Source organism: Salvelinus alpinus, chromosome 12, assembly GCF_045679555.1.
Source record: "Salvelinus alpinus chromosome 12, SLU_Salpinus.1, whole genome shotgun sequence".
In the NCBI taxonomy this organism is placed as follows: Eukaryota; Metazoa; Chordata; class Actinopteri; order Salmoniformes; family Salmonidae; genus Salvelinus; species Salvelinus alpinus.
The window spans coordinates 3,930,493-3,949,795 of record NC_092097.1 but is presented as its reverse complement, the minus strand read 5'-3'; the positions used below and the strand labels follow the sequence as shown (position 1 = coordinate 3,949,795).

At 41.2% G+C, this 19,303-nt stretch overlaps 2 protein-coding genes across 5 annotated transcripts in view; one reads left to right on the top strand and one right to left on the bottom strand.

Moving 5' to 3' along the window:
- Positions 1-686: 686 nt before the first annotated feature.
- LOC139535369 (poly(rC)-binding protein 2-like) lies at positions 687-15,335 on the top strand. 4 transcript variants are annotated; one of them, XM_071334709.1, is made up of 12 exons: positions 687-865; positions 2,610-2,748; positions 2,907-2,963; positions 3,070-3,186; positions 3,524-3,655; positions 6,637-6,771; positions 7,004-7,078; positions 9,159-9,200; positions 10,207-10,279; positions 10,633-10,688; positions 10,862-11,031; positions 14,214-15,335. In XM_071334709.1, exons 2-12 carry the CDS (start codon positions 2,680-2,682, stop codon positions 14,248-14,250), a joined length of 963 nt encoding a protein of 320 aa, XP_071190810.1. In that variant the 5' UTR covers positions 687-865; positions 2,610-2,679; the 3' UTR covers positions 14,251-15,335. The 4 variants fall into 4 exon arrangements, with proteins under 4 accessions (XP_071190810.1, XP_071190808.1, XP_071190811.1 ...); XM_071334707.1 differs by having other exon boundaries at positions 10,186-10,279; XM_071334710.1 differs by having other exon boundaries at positions 688-865; positions 6,637-6,765.
- Positions 15,173-19,303, bottom strand: part of LOC139536495 (mitogen-activated protein kinase kinase kinase 12-like) — a 38,144-nt gene continuing 34,013 nt past the window's right edge. The window contains exon 12 of the mRNA XM_071337048.1: positions 15,173-17,989. Within this exon, the coding sequence (XP_071193149.1) occupies positions 17,894-17,989 (96 nt within the window). The 3' untranslated portion in view covers positions 15,173-17,893. The remainder of the gene's footprint in view (positions 17,990-19,303) is intronic.

The following is a 19,303-nucleotide window of genomic DNA, read 5'->3' as shown; positions in this document are numbered from 1 at the left end:
TTATCATCTGGCAAATCTAGTACGAGTGACCTACTATTGGAGGCATTAATGTTATTATGGACAATTGAATTGTAGTAGTGAGATTCTGCTGGGTCCCAGCCCATTCGGGTGTGGAAGGGAATACAATTGTAGACCAGATAATCAAAATAGCTTTAAAATGAGATATCATTTATATTAATGTTTCACTGGGTAGAGGTGAGGCCAAATGTTAGGTGAGAGTCATTTTGATAGATGTGTGGCAGAAGAGATGGGACTCTGAGCCCAAGGGTCAGCATTTATATGCCCTCCATAGAAAGGTTGGTGGACCAAGATTCAAAGGTCAGATTAGGAAGGAAGAGGTGTTTGCTCGATTACGCCTAGGACATTGTACAGTGAACTCGTCATTACATCTGGTTGGCAAGCATGTGAATGGTGTGTGTCTGGAGTGTATGGTCTGTGAAACGGTAGTATGCATGTTGAAGAGACCGAAAGATTGAAGTCGTGGGTTGGAAGGGATTTGGGGCATGCGGAAGGGTCTATTATAAGTCAGTTGGGCTCTTTTTTAAGGGTTATTTTTTTTATTTTCTCAGAAGTACTGAATTAGGTAGGAGGATTTAGAAATGTGGAGCTAATGTTGTACACCGTGATTGACCACACTCCTAAACAGTAGGTGGCGGCACGCACCATTAACGTTTGTTTGCGGACCGCCATTATATCATGGAAGAAGAAGCAGCTCAGCGACTGGAGCCCGATCATCATCTCACACTTCCCTCTTCCCCGAATCCTTTTAAAACTCTCCCCCAGGTTTCTACCCTCCCAAACCTCTCCCTTTCTACCCTCACAACCCCACCCCCTCCCCGACAACGCATCCCAAAACACGGATCAGGTAAGAACATTTTCTATGTGTGTGCAATACAATCACAAATAAACCCACACCGCGTGAATTTGCCAGGCCGCACGACTTGCACGCAGCTCACAAAGCCAGCCAAATGGCTGCTATTTACGCTTGTCCATTTGTAAATGACCAGTGTTGGGGTGTTTGTAGCCGATATATTCTTGAAACAGTACTAGCGTGAATGACAACTGCACAGCCATTCATACAATGTACACATGCTCCACAAATGGATGCTAGCCACTCAGTTAACTTGCTAGTTAGCGCGCTATGCTAGGTCGTAAATCTAGCTAAATGCTAAATTAGAGCCGGCCGGTGAGGCTAAACTGCATGCTTTAGCTATGAGTGAAGTTAAATTCATTGCAGCCAAGTAATCGGACACATTGTCCATTCATTTACGAACTGAGCCGTAATTTATTTTCGTTCGCGATTCAGTCTTGGGACCATTAACCTGTTTGTTAGTCTAACATGCCAGCAGTGTGCTACTAGCAAGCTAAAATATGCACACGTGAACCATTGCTATGATGACCACGCCAACTAAATGTGTTCCTTTTAGTCTAATGGCAGGTTACTTTGCATGAATTATGATACAGTTCTAATGAAAATCACGCACGCAACCTCATACTAGAAGGCCCCATTCTTTTTGGGGGTCAGAAGTTAGTTGAGAACTCAACTCTGTTCATAACGTTAACTACATCTCTACGGCGTTGTGTACAACTCTCAATCCATACTCGTAAAAAATATATATTGTTCAATGCTTTCCTTGTACTAGATTTTCTTTGGGTGCTGAAATCCGTAGTTTAAAAAATAAATAAAAGTAGCATTTTACGCGTCCTCTGCATAGGTAACGTTAGCTGTTGTTGAGAAGGAGCAGACCGTCATTTCACGGCAGATTTTTACAGTCGTTTTGGCAAGGGACACAGAATGCGTTATAGATTTATCAAACTATGGATTCCAACTGACAATCGGGACAAGCACGGTTACACAGTAAGCGTTAAAACATTTATATGTATTAAAGTATCGAGTAGTAGAGCACGTTTGAAGTCGTAACTTCGCACTCCATTGAAAAGCTGTGGAATAAAGGGTGCAACATGACAGACCTCACTCAAAATGACTTAATCAAAAACTACGGAATTCAGCACCCAAAGAAAAGCCCACAGTTACACGGGACAAACATGGGTACAAGGTGAAATAAAATAATGTACATTTTTACATCCCTGGTAGCGACTCGATGTAGTTGGTGGTACTCTCAGCCAACATTTATCGCAACTCTACTCTGTAGAGGTACAGAGTTGAGTTTATGCAGCAAGGTGACGAGCTGCAAAATGATGTTTCACTCTTATAATAATGGCAATCAGTTTAGATCAGGTGTTATGCATATATTTGATTAGTTTGTAAGAACATCAGTGCCTACAGATAATCTCATCCATTGAACTAAAAGCAGCTACTGTTGTAAGAAACATATCATTATTTGGATGGTTTCAGCAGCTTGTATCGTTTACTTGATACCTTCCTATTAAGTTTTACGAGTTCAATAGTTCGCTAGCTATTTAGTATGCTTGTACAAAGTCATAGGCTGAATTAATAACCAAAACCACCGGTCGTGGCCTGTACACTGATCTCACATTCTATATTCAATTGTTCTCCTCCTCTTCCCTCCGCCTCATAATACTTCTTCCTATGCACTATTCTAACTTTTCCTACTTTTCTCACTGTTTTCTTGTCTGACCTCCTCCAGATCCAATCTTTGTGACCATACCCCAGTTTTGACCCATCTGCAGCAGCTACTCTCCCATCCAGTGGTAGTTATGGACTCCGGCGTGATTGAAGGAGGACTCAATGTCACCCTGACCATTAGATTGCTCATGCACGGCAAGGTGAGCAAGATCCCACAGCAAATGACTGTTAGCCCACGGTGCTAAAGGCTAGGTAATGCCATGCTGACCATTAGATTGCTGGTGCAAGGAGTGACCTCCCACAGCAGGTGACTAAAGTTTAGGAATTACAGTTCTAACTGCATTTGTTTTTCTTTTAGGAGGTTGGAAGCATCATTGGCAAGAAAGGTGAATCCGTGAAGAAGATGAGAGAAGAGGTGACAGATGCCTTCTGTTTCTAAATGACACTAAAGCTGTTTGTGTTCTGTCAGTCGCACCTCTTTTATTTAACTCATAACTATTGGTGAATTTCCTTGCGTCCAGAGCGGAGCTCGCATCAACATCTCAGAGGGCAACTGTCCTGAGAGGATCATCACTTTGGCAGGCCCCACCACCGCCATCTTCAAAGGATTCTCCATGATCATCGAAAAGCTGGAAGAGGTAACTTAATTACTCTGTCTCGTCCAGGCCCAACTGTTTATTTGTCACTTTGGGATCTATAGGGAATGTGATGAGGCTATTTTTACGGAACCGATTAACACTACCTCTCAGTTCAGGTGCATGAATAGAGGAACTGACTGGATGTGTGAGGTGTTCAACTAATCCAAGAGGACTATTAGAAGTTGATTTGAAAAAAGGTTCTTTATTAACAATACATCTGTTTACAGTTGTCCTCCAAGAGTGTCTGAGCACCTTTCACATATCCATCAAGGATGTTGTCAAGTAGACGTTCTGGAGTAAGTTAATTGATCAATCAATCTCCTCTCTTCTCTCCCAGGACATCAGCAGCTCCATGACGAACAGTACGGCCACCAGCAAGCCCCCTGTCACCCTCCGCATCGTGGTGCCAGCCAGCCAGTGTGGGTCCCTCATTGGCAAGGGAGGCTGCAAGATCAAAGAAATCAGAGAGGTGGGTGGGAGAACATATGTACTCGCACTTGTTTTTTCTTACTAGCCAGCAATGCAAAATAGTCACCTTTCGGCTAAATTACAATTTTTGAATCCAAAATAGGTGGCCTACGTGATTCGTGTAGATCCGGTGAGAAAAGTTTGGGCGGGGGAGGAAGTGGGAGTTGGCTTTGGATCACTACTGGCTGTAAGCGAACAAGTGATGCGCGTTTGGAGCAATACTGGCTGTATCCAAGGCTCAGCCAATCGTTCACATTAACAGAATGCAACACGCGACTGAAGTTAGAAGAGACAACCAATTTGCTTGTTACAGCATCAGCGTGCGCTCTGGAAAGACAGTGGAGAGTGGAAAGGCAGTTTGCCAGTTACAGCAGCGCGTCCCCTGAACGATAACAAAGAGATAGGTGAGAAACCTAACCACAGAGATGGGGGTGAGAAGGTGATGACGCGTATTTCATGAGCTGTAACTGAAAAACAACTGGCATTTGGAAAGTTTGAGTTGAGGTAGGGCTGGGCGGTATACCGTATTTTACTATATACCGGTATTGATGCACGGACCTGTTTGGGTTTTTACTTTACCTTCTATAATGGTATTTTAATATTTGGTTTGTTAAATGTGATGCGCAGTGTGTAACGTCTGTTTTTATAGTTTACTCCGCTACTTGAGTCATCCCTCTACGCTCTCTCTTTCCATGCCGCTTTCCACACAGACCTATTCCCACCCCAGTCACTCAAGGAGCGCATTTGTTGTTGCTTGACCATGAGACACTTTCGTTCGGTCTGCATGGTCAATGCTGCACATGCAACAATGTTGATGACAACGATGTTTTCGCTTTGATCTTAATATAAATCCACAAGCGTTCTATAATTATAATATTAGTTTGTGTTTCTTACATCTGCAAACAGCTAGTTTGTATTTTCTTAGTAAGTTAAGCTAAATCGTTTTAGCCACTAATGCTAATCGCTAGTTAGCTGGCAAGCTAATAAAAGTACTGAGTCAGAGCAAACGTAGCTAGCTAATACAGCCTGATACCAGTGCTGGTGGAGGCCTAAATCAGCATGTTTGTGCAACAGTATCTTCTAAATCAAAGAGGAATAGGCGAAGCATGAATGTTGGCTACATAAATAAAGATTTAATGTAGCCAAAGACTTTAAGGTCGCCTAGGAAACACTGAACATCACTTTGGTTCCTACCCTGTCACAATAACTCGTCCATGGCATTTTCATTCGTTGTCATGTCAAACAACACTATTCAAAGTGCCCACTATTAGTTATATTCCAACTATAGAATTATAATAAACATTCTATTTCTGTGTTTCCAAAAGTTTACCCAAGTGTTTTGATCTAAATCGCAATTGCAACATTTGGTTATAAATACATTTTGTATTTTTGCCAATACCGTGGAAATTGATGGAAATGCAGAAAATTATTTTAGGTTAAATTGAACAGCATAAAACAATCTGAATGGAGAAAGACCCATTGAAATAATTTAGAATATACGTAGCCACCCTAGGGTCACGCACTACTCATAAAGCAAATGTAAAACTTTTATTAATCAAAAACATAAAATACCGCCAAATGTGAAAAATACCATATGATATTTTGGCCATATCACCCAGCCCTTATGTGAGGAAGAAAGTGTGGTTGAACAAGTATTGTTACCAATGTTAAGTATCTTGCTAGCTGGATCGAATTCTCTGTTAGCTAGCCAGAGAAATGTTGGGCAACATTAGCCAACTTAACTGATCAAATAGAGATTATGGTGTGAAAATGAGCTGATTTAATAAAGTCAGACAGCTAGCTAGTTAACATTACAACATCAGATGAGCTAACGTTAGTAACCTAACCAAAACCTAACCTATAGTATTAACTGGTATGCGACTCCTTGCCGTTCCTCAAGTTATAATGTGTTACTTGCTTACTGGACCCTGGCAGTCTGTGTGAAATGTTAACTAGCTAATGAACTAACTGCTATCTGTGAGCTAATGTTTTCCCTCTACAGTATGTGGTTAATTTTCAGAATGAGAGAATTAGGGGAAAATCAGGCGTTGCTTGTTAAACAAGTGGATTCAGGGATCAAGTGTAGTTGGAGTTGGGCCTGACTTAAGATGGATGCCACTATAGAGGTGAAAGGAACACCACACACTTCCCCCTTCTCACTTTTTCAATATACTTTTTCAATTATGCCAACAAAGGGTATCATGCTCAGCTGGCACATTGTACACTTTCTGCCTGTGGACATCTGTTCTACAATGTAATAATGTGCAGTGTAGCCCAAAGATATTGGTTTTGTTGAACTTTCCTATAACACTTGTGTGAGTGAAGGGGGATTATTACATTTTTTTTACTCTGAACGTTATTTTTGCACACATGTAGCCTTGTGCACTTGATTGATGTCTACTATAGTGGCCACTATAATAAATAAAATAAAAATAGAATCCCTGTTTCATTCTATTTCTACTTTTAAATGTTTTTTCCCGAAGTGCAATATTTATATTGTGTGGTCTCAAGCTTTCTATTATAAAGGCTGTCATGGCTAATAAATTGTTTTTTTTCTCAAGACTTGAGTGTCGTTTGCAGTAGGCAACAAATAACATTGGATTGCTTTCTTAATTTTTTTTAGCTGTGAGTTAGGTTCACGTTAACCACTTTATCTTACACACAGAGACTGATCGTGTAGATTCTTTGTTTAATTAGTTAACTTACATTTCCCCCTAGCAGGGATTTTTGGGATGTTTCGGTGCAAAAAAAGTGTCACCTTCTTGGGCCCGCACCAGTTTGCATCCCCGACTTGCACCGATTTAGCAGAAAGTGGCTATTTTGAAAGGTTTTACTTGCAGTGACTGTGATCGGTGGTCGTTTTACCTACCTTAGTTCAGAGCACTGATTGTAAGTTTTCTCTGGATATGAGCGTCTGCTAAATTACAATTTTTTTTGTGTAATATGTAATTCCAGACCAGTCAATCTCTCCTCTCTCTCTAGTCGACAGGTGCTCAGGTACAGGTGGCAGGGGACATGCTCCCTAACTCTACAGAACGGGCCATCACCATCGCAGGGACCCCCCAGTCCATAATTGAGTGTGTCAAGCAAATCTGCGTGGTTATGCTCGAGGTAGGTGTAAGTAATATCATCAAATTGTTGATCTATTTTTATTCAGCTTAAATGTTAATAATTTTCTTCATTCGTCAAATTACCCTTGCAACCTCTTTGGTAGCCATTTTGGCATCTCTTGCTTACTTATACAAAAGTGTTTTGAAAACACGTTTGAATTAAACCCATTTTCCTGTCCCTCCTTCTCTCCCATCCCTCTCCTGTCTCTCATTTTCTCTTTCCCTTCTCTTTCCTCCAGTCTCCCCCTAAGGGGGTCACCATCCCATACCGACCAAAACCTTCAGGATCCCCTGTCATCTTTGCTGGAGGACAGGTATGTTTGATATATTTTTTAAATGTATATACATGTTTTTATTTAGATCAACTTACTGCTTGCTGGCTGGGAAGGGGAATGGGGGGGGGGGGGTTCCTCTGAGAACTAACCTGTAGTTGATCTGTTATCTGTCCTGCTGTATTTTTATAGGGAATTTACCAATAATAATAATAAACTGTATGATACTTTTGCCCGGCCTTTGGTTTTATGTTACTGTTATGACATCTCTGGTGGTTACTAACAGAAATAGGGATGTGCACGTTTATTTGAATATCTGAACGGACGTTAGTATTCAAATACTTGTGGAAGTATTCATTTTTGTGGGCAAGAGTGTAGGGGCCTATTTTAACAGAGAAAAATGCTTCTTTTTTTTTCAAGTTGAAATATCCATGTTACATACAAGGATATACCATGATATTTCAAATTATTAATTTAATAAAAACCTTTTCAGTGTAGCTATGACGCACTCCCATACGTCATAGCAGAGTCTTCTTGCTCCCATTTCACTGGCCCCTCTGCAGCTTCAGCAATATCGCGCCAGCCTCTCTCCCTTGCGTCGCAGTGCTGTTAAAAACTTAAGTTAAAAAAATATCCAGAAATCCCACACACATGCATGCTATTATTCGAATAGTGAACTTATTTCAAAAGCCCCATCCCTAAACTGAAGTAGACCTCCCTCCACCCACCATTGATACTGTTACTGGGAGAAGGAATTGATAAAATCCCTGAAAACCCAAGCCCAGTTCATGCTCCGCTAGGCAGAGTGGAAACGTGCGTTGTTTTTTCTATGTTTTCAATCGCTTTAACATCCTTTTAGAAATGTTATCTTTCTCGATTAATATGGATACTTTGTTCAATATTTGGCTACTTTAAAATATATTGAGAGCATTTAGAGACATAGACCTATAGGATCTGTGTGTGTTGAAGAAAAATATACTCTTGTTTTGGGGACATGAAACATTCAGGCACTGGAAGCTCTAGTCCTGAGCACCGAGTTAAATTGTTTCAAACCATTTTTAAACTCTAAATTGTTGTTTGAGATGGATGTTCAATGTTTTTGTTGCCTTAAATTTCTCTATAAAAAAAAAAAAAGATAAAATTGAGATTTCCCCCCACTGATCTACACAATATACTCCACATTTTCAAAGTGAAAGAGATGTTATAGAAATGTTCGGGAAATTAATAAAAAAAAAAAAAAACAGACGTCTTGATTGCAAAGGTCTTCACACCCCTTTCTGTGGCACATCTAAATACGTTCAGGAGCAAGTTTTCATAACAATTTCTTGGATGGGGTCCATCTGTTTGCGAAAGAGGTGATTCTCTTGATTTGACGTTAGAGGATTTGACTCTTTTTCAAAAATCAAATGGCACAGATAATTCAGGGTTGCTTTCTTTATAAACAAATACACGGATTTGACAGTTAAGCTATCACTCAAATGAAAGCCAGCCCCTGTCACTCTGTAGAACTACCCGTGAGGTGGTGATTTATTGAAATTATCCAGTCCAATTTTTAGTATTTATTTTGTATTCGCCATCTACCGTAAACTTTGGCACAAGGAGATGGGTTGATAAATGGCTACTACAGGTTCTTATCTATCGACAGTTATATGTTGTATACCCAGGTTCGTTGTGATTTGTCTGTAAGAAGAGCGCAAATGGTACATGTTGCTGCGGTTATTGTCCCAGTTTCATCGATTGCAATATCGAGTAGAGTGATTAATTTGCACGTGCTATTACAGTAGAACAAGCTAATTAATTCCAGTTTAGAGTGGATGCTTGGCGAATGTTTACGCGTGTTCACTTTAAGGTACTAATTTAGCAAAATGAAAGTAATCTGAACGCAAGTGTGACGTGTAGAAGACATTGGTCTTAAATACACAACCTATTTCAGTATATTCATTGTTTTGACACTGGACTATAAATCCATAACAACAGGAAGCAGCAACATGATCAACTTGTGTTTTTAGGCATTACATTTTATACTTTTAACATTCTAACATACGTTTGTCCTGTGTACTCTTGTGGCTGCGAATCGTGATATGTTGACAGGATGCCTATGAACACGTTGTTCTCTTTTCAGGCGTATGCCGTTCAAGGGCAACATGCGATACCCCAGCCAGATGTAAGTGCTGTTGTCACAATTTCTCCCTCCTGGTGTCCGTATCCTCTCTACCCTCTGTCCTTCCCCCAAAATCCTTACCTGTCCCTGGCCTACCTTTCCATACCTTCCCTACCTTATGCTATCATCCCTACCCTTCACCTCTCAATGTATGCCCCCCAGTTCCCTATCCTCTGTACCTCCCTGCCCTCCAATTTATTTTATCTACCATTCCTAACCGACCCTCCCTCCAACCAGTGCACTAGGAAAAGGTGTTAGGTAGACTGTAGGGCCGAGGCTCCAAACCCAGCCTGGTTGTAATGCCTTAAGAGGAAGGGTTTGGTCAGAAACGAGCCTTATGGAGAAGAGATGACATTTAATAGACAAATCATTTAGAGGAGGTAGTGTATTAACCAATAACGTAATTCTCAACATTTTTATTTAACATATCACTGGGTTATGGTTTAAGAAATGATGTTTATGTTCACTATTGATCTTATGTTATTGTCTTAACTATTACTGTGTTGATTATACCGTGGCCTGTAGTTGTGTGGGACTGGTTGGTTTTGTTTGGTACGGGCCAAGAAATATCTATTCCTACATACTGAGAACATGTAGTGTCATATCCATCTGCCAGAAGACTATAGGCAAACGTTCCAAACGGAGTCCGAGTTCTCCAGAGCTACAGTGGAAAGACCACGGGGTACAAATATATGAAGAATGATTCCACAACCCACACAACACTTGTCCGTTTTAGAGAGAGAAAATGAGATGGCTGGGTTATGTGTTCATTAGTGCACGCAACAGAGTTTAACAGGAAAAAGTCCAGGTAGTCCCTTAACTGTTCCAGTCAGTTTGGTATGTAATGAACACAACTCCAACTACTATTATGAATGAATGTTGTGGTGATTGAAATGGTTTCGGTGCTTTACTGACCGTGCTTCTTGTCCCGTCTCTTTCCTTTCCATTTCTCTCCCTCCCTCCCTGCCCCCATCTCTTGCCCTCACAGTCTTCCTCTATCTCTCCACAGCTCACCAAGTTACACCAGCTGGCCATGCAGCAGAGCCCCTTCCCAATGGCCCCAAGCAACCAAGGATTCCAAGGTACTAAGGACTTCACAATACAATAGTTTGTATTAAAAAAAAAATCTAAATATAAGGTTCTTGAAACTACTGCGCTCAGAACTGGTGTGTTGACCGAATGAAACCATCATGCTTTTTAAAGTTTCATTCGTTGAGGCAAATGGCAAACTGCAAATGTTCTGGCTGTCAGGCCATCGTTGGTGTGTCACACGGATAGAAAAAATAACTCCTCGACAAAGTCTTTACCTGCTGAAATGCCAGTTAAGAGTTTGTTACGTTGAACCTGCCACCACAATGGCATTTACATATCACGAAGAGTGCCAAGTTCCTCTTGGTCCTTGTTTTGTTTATGTATTTTTGGCTTGTTGATTTAGGAGGGATGGATGCTTCTGCGCAGACTAGTTCCCATGAGATGACCATTCCAAATGATGTAAGTATTTCCACAGGGATGACTCTGACCCTCCCCTTCCATTTCCCTCCAGTGATTAGACATTTCACACTATAAATCGGCTCCACTCTAATTGATTGGCGTAACTGAATTTCTGGTTCTGTCTGCCCTCTTGTTGATTGGCTAAACTGACTTCCTGTTTTTCTTCCTCCTAGTTGATTGGCTGCATCATTGGTCGCCAGGGTGCTAAGATCAATGAGATTCGCCAGATGTCGGGTGCCCAGATAAAGATAGCTAACTCTGTGGAGGGCTCCGCAGACAGACAGGTCACCATCACTGGTTCCTCCGCCTCCATCAGCCTGGCAGAGTACCTCATCAACGCCAGGTCAGACACATTAGTTACAAGCTTTTTAACCAACTACCATATTTTGTCCTTTTAGAGTCAGGGATCATTTCACTTTTGGTTGCAAAATTCAAGAAACTTCCCCTAAATTCCTGGGATAGATTCTCAGTTGGAAGATTACCTCCCTGCATGTTCCCTCCTGATTCTGGAAATCCTCCAACCATGTTTTCTGAAAAACCTGAGGACTTTGGGTTCTGGGAACTTTCTGGAATTTTGCTGCTGGTCCTGGAGCACCACATTTGCTTGGTGTAGTAGGCTTTTGATCCAGCCCAACGCAAACTAAAACAGAGATGGGTTGGCACAAATGCCTGTGGCTCTCCAGAACTAAGGTAGCCAAATATTCAACCAAGCCCCCTTCTACTTAAAAAATAAAATATTTTATTTTTTAAGTAGAACTGAGAATCCACCCAATCTCATCTACCCCACACCATGGCACTTCCTTTTGATATTTGGGTGCCTCCCAGTTAGTCTGATTACAGTACAATGTGTTTGTGTTAGATGACTGCTTAACCCCCACCTCTATCCATGGCATGTTTGAGGGGATCAGTTTGAACAAGACGAGGCACAGAATCGCCGGTCTTTATCACATAATGAGTAGTTATTCGGGGTTGGAAGGTGATTTGTAGATCAGTGATCCTGTGCAGTCCGGCTGGAACGTAGTCGATCTCAAACACGCACATTGTCTATTGAAACATGAGTCGGTCTTCTAATGATGTTTACTCATTGACGACCACTATTGTCCGTTTTTTTATGCCTGTCACTCTCACACCCCTCCCTGACTGTCAGTCTGTGCTTATGATTCCCCCTCATGCACCCTCCCAACCCTGAAGTCTACCCCTCACTCCTTCCATACTCACCAGCCTATCCTGGAACCCATCCCGACTGTGTGTCCCTCTTTTTCCTTCTTGTCTCTCTCGTTTCTACAGCGTAGAGTCCTCTAAATTCTCCTCCTCGAACCCTGAACAGACTCACAGCACCAGCCTCCTCTGCCCTCCTCTCTCCACTACTACCACCTCTCCTGCCGCTACCTCCTCTACTGCTTCCTCCTTCTCTTCCTCCTCCTGTTTGGCGCCCCCCTCCGCCTCCATCTCTCTGTCCTCGTTGGCTCCTCAAGGACCTTCTTCCTCTGACTCACCACTCCCACCCAACTCCCCTGCTGTCCCCTGTGTCTCCAGTCTGCTCAGTCTTAAGCCCCTCCCCCTCCTGGCCCTCCATGTCGTTTCCACTGGCCCCACCTCCTCCAGTGACCCTGCCCACTCAGCCAATCCCGAGCCAAAGCTTTCCTCCGAGCTGGGCTCCAAGTCGAAGAGGCGAAGGCTTTCTCCGTACTAAAGCCACGGCCATAATAGAAACTACAAGTACAGACGTGAAGTGTGTCCCAAATGGCACTTCCTTCTACAGTGCACTACTTTTCACCGGGGCCCTCGTCAAAAGTGGGCTCTGGTCAAAAGTGGTGCACTTTATAGGGAATAAGGTGCCATTTGGGATGTTGCCAAGCTTAGCGCTGTCTGTACTTGGTCCTCACTGCTTTAAACCTGGCTGTGCCCTATGCCACATGCTTCTTAACTATACAATTAATCCCCAAAAAGTTACACTCAGATATGGCTTCTCTCGTCCATGTCCTTTGGTCCACTGCTCGGTGTATGTCTCGCTCACCCTCTTGAGGGTCCCTGATCGTTCTATCTAAAGACTGCATCAGCATGGGCACGCTTGTCTCAGACTGACTTCAACGTTACTAATTTAAAAGCTTTTGGTTGGATTTTCTCTCTTGCTGTAAGCTCAGGTAGCACCTCATGCCATCTTTATGTTAAGTTCTCATGCCGTGTTTCATTTATTTGAATATTAACTTTGTCCTGGATAATACAGTTGAAGTCGGAAGTTGACAAACACCTTAGCCAAATACATTTAAACGCAGTTTTTCACAATTCCTGACATTTAATCCGAGTAAAAATTTCCTGTTTTAGGGCAGTTAACATCACCACTTTATTTTAAGAATGTGAAATGTCAGAATAATAGCAGAGAGAATGATTTATTACAGCTTTTATTTCTTTCATCACATTCCCAGTGGGTCAGAAGTTTACATACACTCAATTAGTATTTGGTTGCATTGCCTTTAAATTGTTTAACTTGGGTCAAGCTTCCCACAATAAATTGGGTGAATTTTGGCCCATTTCTTCCTCCGGATTGAGGTCAGGGCTTTGTGATGGCCACTTGAATTTGTTGTCCTTAAGCCATTTTGCCACAATTTTGGAAGTATGCTTGGGGTCATTGTCCATTTGGAAGACCCATTTATTTGCGACCAAGCTTTAACTTCCCGACTGATTTCTTGATGTTGCTTCAATATATATTATATAATTTTCCTTCCTCGTGATGCCATCTATTTTGTGAAGTGCACCAGTCCCTCCTGCAGCATAGCACCCCCACAACATGATGCTGCGTCCTCCATGCTTCACGGTTGGGATGGTGTTCTTCGGCTTGCAATTCTCCTTTTTCCTCCAAACATTACGACAAAGCTATAGTTTGTTAACAAGAAATTTGTGGAGTGGTTGAAAAACAAGTTTTAATGACTCCTACCGAAGTGTATGTAAACTTCCGACTTCAACTGTATGTGGGGTAGCTAGTTATATTTGTAAAGTGTTCATTATAGTGTTAAAATCTTGTTTTGTTTTATGCATCTATCTGCCACATGGGGTAAAGTTGGGCTTAATCACTATAATAATTTGCCCTCAGGTATCATATAGCCCTGCTAATCATGGATTGTTGGACCTTTACAATTTCAGGAAATTGATGTCCTCGTAATGCCTAGATTAGGACTCTTGATTCGAGCCATAACTGCTTCCTTTATCCTTTCGCTGGCAATCACTGATGCACTACAATGTATTAGCACTGATCAGAGGTCAGTGACCGTAAGGTGAAATGGAAGGACATGGAATACACTCTTTGAAGAGGTTGATGTCAAGGAAACCACATTCTCTTATCCATTGGTAGTTAATACACCTCTAGAGGCGTATCTATTGGGTAGACATTTTATGAGCTGAAAAAAGTGTTGTGGAGGTTTGTAGGTTAAATTGTGAAAAGGTGAGTTTGTCCTGTTTTTATCGTTCTAATTTGAAACGCATGGCTTATTCTCTCCCCCTTCGATCTCTCAATGTGTCTCTCTCCAGGCTCTCCTCTGAAGCGACAGGACTGGCGGCCAACTGATAGAACAGACTGCATAGACGTGATCTGCACTAACCCCCCCCCCCCACATTTTACCTTCTACCACCAATCGATCCATCAGTCAGCTCTCTCCTTTAAAGTGGTCAATGCAACTATCCAACTCGGTTTATTTTTTATTCTTTTTTGAAAATCACGCCACCCACCTGATTTTATTTTGATCTGCGTTCATTTTTCTGTTTTTACATAATTGTTTTTGTTAAGGCCCTTTGTGTCCCAGTTGGATGTTTTTAATGATTTGTTCTAAGGTTCTTTTTTGTTGAAGGGAGAAAGTTTTCTGTCTTTCTTGACACCATCACAAGAGTATAGGTAGAAAAATCTGAATAGGTTTAGTTCTCTAAAAGTTTTTGTTTTATACAAAGAACAAATAAATGTCCAAACAAAATATACTTTTTTTCTCTTCTGCATTTTTAGCCCCCCCCTCCAACCCACCACCATCCTGCATCCCCTAGTAATTTTATCCATTGCAGAAATTCAAACTCACCTTGATTTGGTGATGTCACTTCTTGTTATGTAACTTCCTGTGATGTCACTATGCTCGCAAAATAAAAGGGGGAATACGTGTTTGTCATCAAAGGGGGAATCAGTCACTGCTGGTATTTTGGGTATGACAAACAGCTCTAACACTACTGGAATACATGGATATTGCATTTGTTGAAAACAATTTCAAACTATGTATTCATGTCACCTTAACTTTTTTGTTTCTGTGTCATTCCTATTTTTCCACCTTCACTTTTGACCCCCCCCCCCGTGATCATGTTTCTTCAATGGAGGAAATATTTGTTTTAACTACCAAAGGAGAGAAACTCCTGAACTATGACTGGCGTGTCTGTTTGTGAGCGTGATGAGAGAAACTACGATATTATGAATCGCTGAAACTAAGACGGGGCGATTAAAAAAAAAATTCCTGCTCTTTGCTTTCTTTGCTCATGTCATATTTAATTTTTTTATTATTTGCAGGAGATAAAGTAACTTTTGTGCACGTTTTGGAAAGAAATGTAGACATTGGGTGCCACGACATTGTTAAAAAAAACTACAGGAATAAAGATGTGAAATGCTCAAATGACAAATTCTCGTTCTGTGTTGCTGCCTGTCGTGTGTAATCTATTCCTTTTCATAATGGGCAATAAGTTATTCTACTGGGCACTGAAGTTCATAGGAATGGTCACTGCTATGATTTTATGAACACTTTAACACTTACCCAGCATTAAAGTCTGACACCCACATTTCCAGTTTTTGAACAGGGATTTTTATTTGTTTCTTAAATATATTTATTGTACACAGATGCGATATAAAAACAAAACATGTACTTTCAAAGGGACGAGGAGTCTGTTTTTGATTCAGCATATTGGAAACTAGCTTGGAGCCAAATCGGTTAGTGTTGTGCTGCACAAACATTAACGTGACATTTACCATGGGGACTTGGTAAGACAAATCAACACATCAGGCTAATCAGAAACATACAGGAGCCTCTTTCTCCAGTCACCATAGGGCTGTGGTGTTTTGCTGTATTGGCAACAAAACAATTAATTATTTGTCCACATCTACAGTCAGGTCCGAAATGATTGGCACCCTTGAGAAAGATGAGCAAAAAAGCCTATAAAATAAAACCAATTAAAAGTTGAGGACAGAATAAATTCAGAGATTTTCTTTAACCTGTTTTTTACAAAATGTATGCTTTTACAGAAAATAAATACTAGTGGATATATAAAACCTTACAGAACACAGGAGCTGCCATTTTATAGCTTATCAAATGGAACCTGCTGAGTCATTTGATAGGAGAGGATGGAACGTAGGCTGTTTAAACATAGGCCTCTATTGCATCCCGATGCTGCCCGAGTTCACACTTGCGCAATAAAACATATATTTGGATTGGTAGAGGGTGGTTCCACCATATTTCTTACAGCAGTCCTTTCCTTTTCAATCCAAGAAGGGAAGTGAACAAGTGCACATTTAGGTGATAAGGATTTAGAATTGGGACGCATCCTTAGTTGACAGGAAAGTAACTAGTTGCAGAACAACTAGTTAGTTTAGGAACACACTAGTCTGCTGTTCATGAGTTAATTAGTGAGTGGTAGATTCCCTTTTTTCTATAGATTCTGTTTCTATGGGTGATTAAGTCCCTTTGATCTGAGCCTCATGCTCTGACTAACATCTGCATTTGGACAAAAAATACAAGTACAACCCATACATACTATATTACAACCATGCTTTAGTGATCTGATCTAGTATCTTTACACTTGTAGATGGCAATGCACATGGTCGGTGACTGAGGCTTCGTCTCGAATGGCACTCTATTTCCTATGAAGTGCACTACTTTTGACCCAGAGCTGTGGGGATTAGGGTGCCATTTGAGATTTGACCTGAGGTTTTGTTCTCAATGGTATCCTAGTACGTAGTATTGCATTTTAATACAGTATAAAGACTGCAATACCAAATAAACACAAGAGTTAATCTACAAAAACAAGTGCGGTCAGACCCTGGAAGAAAGGGGCTGTAGTTTTAGTTTACAGCAAGGGGAATGATTCAGAGTTAGTGGACATATTGCTTGGTGTTGTTCATTATCTATCATTGTTCTGCTCTCTTCAACCTGTCTTGCCATAGAAATATAATGCCATAGAAATATAATTATTAGATTATATTTCTATGCTTATTAATGCCCTGTCATCATCTTCATGAACAGCATCCGGTATCTGACCAATAGAATATCTGTTCAGGGCCATGTTCAGTAGGCAAACGTTGAATGGTTCAGATAGAAATGTCATGAATAGAGCTGACATGGTTCATTTGTTCTACATGTCAGAGAGGTATGTATGTTCTACATAATCTTTTTCTATCTGAAATATCCACAATGTTGTGCCCTGCTGAATGCACCTGAGTTCTGTTGTCTGGTACAATTCAATAGCGCCCTCTAGTGTAAAACATTAGTCAGCACCATTAGATGATCCAGTCTCACATTTCAACTCTTACAAATGTTTGTTAATTGAATAAGTGTCTCAAGAGGTCCAAATATTTACATACATGTTACATTAAATAAAATACAGATTGTATAAAAAAATGTGGACAACAAAATCCCTGATGAAAAACATTTATAAATACATGTGAAAATATAAAGAGGAAGAATGTAAACATTGATTTTCTCTCTAATACCCAATAAATAAATTAAACGACACTCAGTGCACGATCCTTGTGAGGAAACAAAAGATTTTGGACATGAAATAATCCGTACCAATCAAGTATACAAAGTGCAGATGCCTCTCTGACAATGTAGACATATAATCTGAATGGGAGACTTTACATAGAATAGATAATAAAGTATGACAATTTTTTGGACAAAATAGAGAAGTAAGAAACAACGGATAGTGAAAGAACAACGGATAGTGAAAGAATCACTTTAACATGTAGAAGTTACATCTGTAGTATGGTGTTGCAGAGGTCCCTGTAGGTGAGGTGAGTTGGCTTGTTGGAAGTGTTTTTGCAAGGCTGGGACTGGGAAATGAGAGAAGGGAGGTTGAGTTGAGGGTGGGGGGAGTTTGGTTGGCTGTACATAGGCTTGTCCAGGAGGCTGGGGCTGAGGTCTGGGGGGGAATGGGCCTGGGTCTCAGTCTGAGGCTGTGGCCTGGTCTCCTCACCAGTTGGTGCTGGGGAGCCTATGGGGCTGGGGCTCTGTGCAGCCTGAGTAGTCCAGCTCAGCACTGTCACACTCAGAGTCATCATACAGGCCCTGGGGTGAGGTGGAAAGGCAGAGTTAGAGGATGGCAATGGGCATTACTGCATTGTGACTGGTTATTAATACAGTTCTTCCTAGCCATTGATTAAATAAATTTTTCCCTCATCAATCTACACACAATACCCCATAATGACAAAGCGATTACAGGCTTTATTTACATAAGTATTCAGACCCTTTGCTATGAGACTCAAAATTGAGCTCGGGTGCATCCTGTTTCCATTGATCATCCTTGAGATGTTTCTACAACTTGATTGGAGTCCATCTGTGGTTAATTCAATTGATTGGCATGATTTGGAAAGGCACACCTGTCTATATAAAGGTCCCACAGTTGACAGTGCATGTCAGAGCAAAAACCAAGCCATGAGGTTGAAGGAATTGTCCGTAGAGCTCAGAGACAGGATTGTGTCGAGTCACAGATTTGGGGAAGGGTACCAAGAAATTTCTGCAGCATTGAAGGTCCCCAAGAATACAGTGGCCACCAAATGGAAGAAGTTTGGAACCACCAAGAGTCTTCCTAGAGACCTCAGACTGGGACGAAGGTTCACCTTCCAAATGCAAAATGACCCTAAGCACACAGCCAAGACAACACAAGAGTAGCTTTGGGACAAGTCTCAGAATAACCTTGAGTAGCACAGCCAGAGCCCAGACTTGAACTCGATTGAACATCTCTGGAGAGTAGAGGTCGACCGATTAATCGTAATGGCCGATTAATTAGGGCGATTTCAAGTTTTCATAACAATCGGTAATCAGCATTTTTGGACACGATCATGGCCGATTACATTGTACTCCACGAGGAGACTGCGTGGCAGGCTGACGACCTGTTATGCGAGTGCAGCAAGGAGCCAAGGTAAGGTGCTAGCTAGCATTAAACGTATCTTATAAAAAACAATCTTAACATAGTCACTAGTTAACTACAGATGGTTGACGATATTACTAGTTTATCTAGCGTGTCCTGCGTTGCATTTAATCGATGCGGTGCCTGTTAATTTATCATTGAATTACAGCCTACTTCTCCAAACGGGTGATTTAACAAGCGCATTCGCGAAAAAAGCACTGTCGTTGCACCAATGTGTACCTAACCATAAACATCAACGGCTTTCTTAAAATCAATACACAAGTATATATTTTTAAACCTGCATATTTAGTTAATATTGCCTGTTAACATGAATTTCTTTTAACTAGGGAAATTGTGTCACTTCTCTTGCGTTCTGTGCAACAGAGTCAGGGTATATGCAGCAGTTTGGGCCGCCTGGCTCGTTGCAAACTGTGTGAAGACAATTTGTTCCTAACAAAGACAGCCAACTTCGC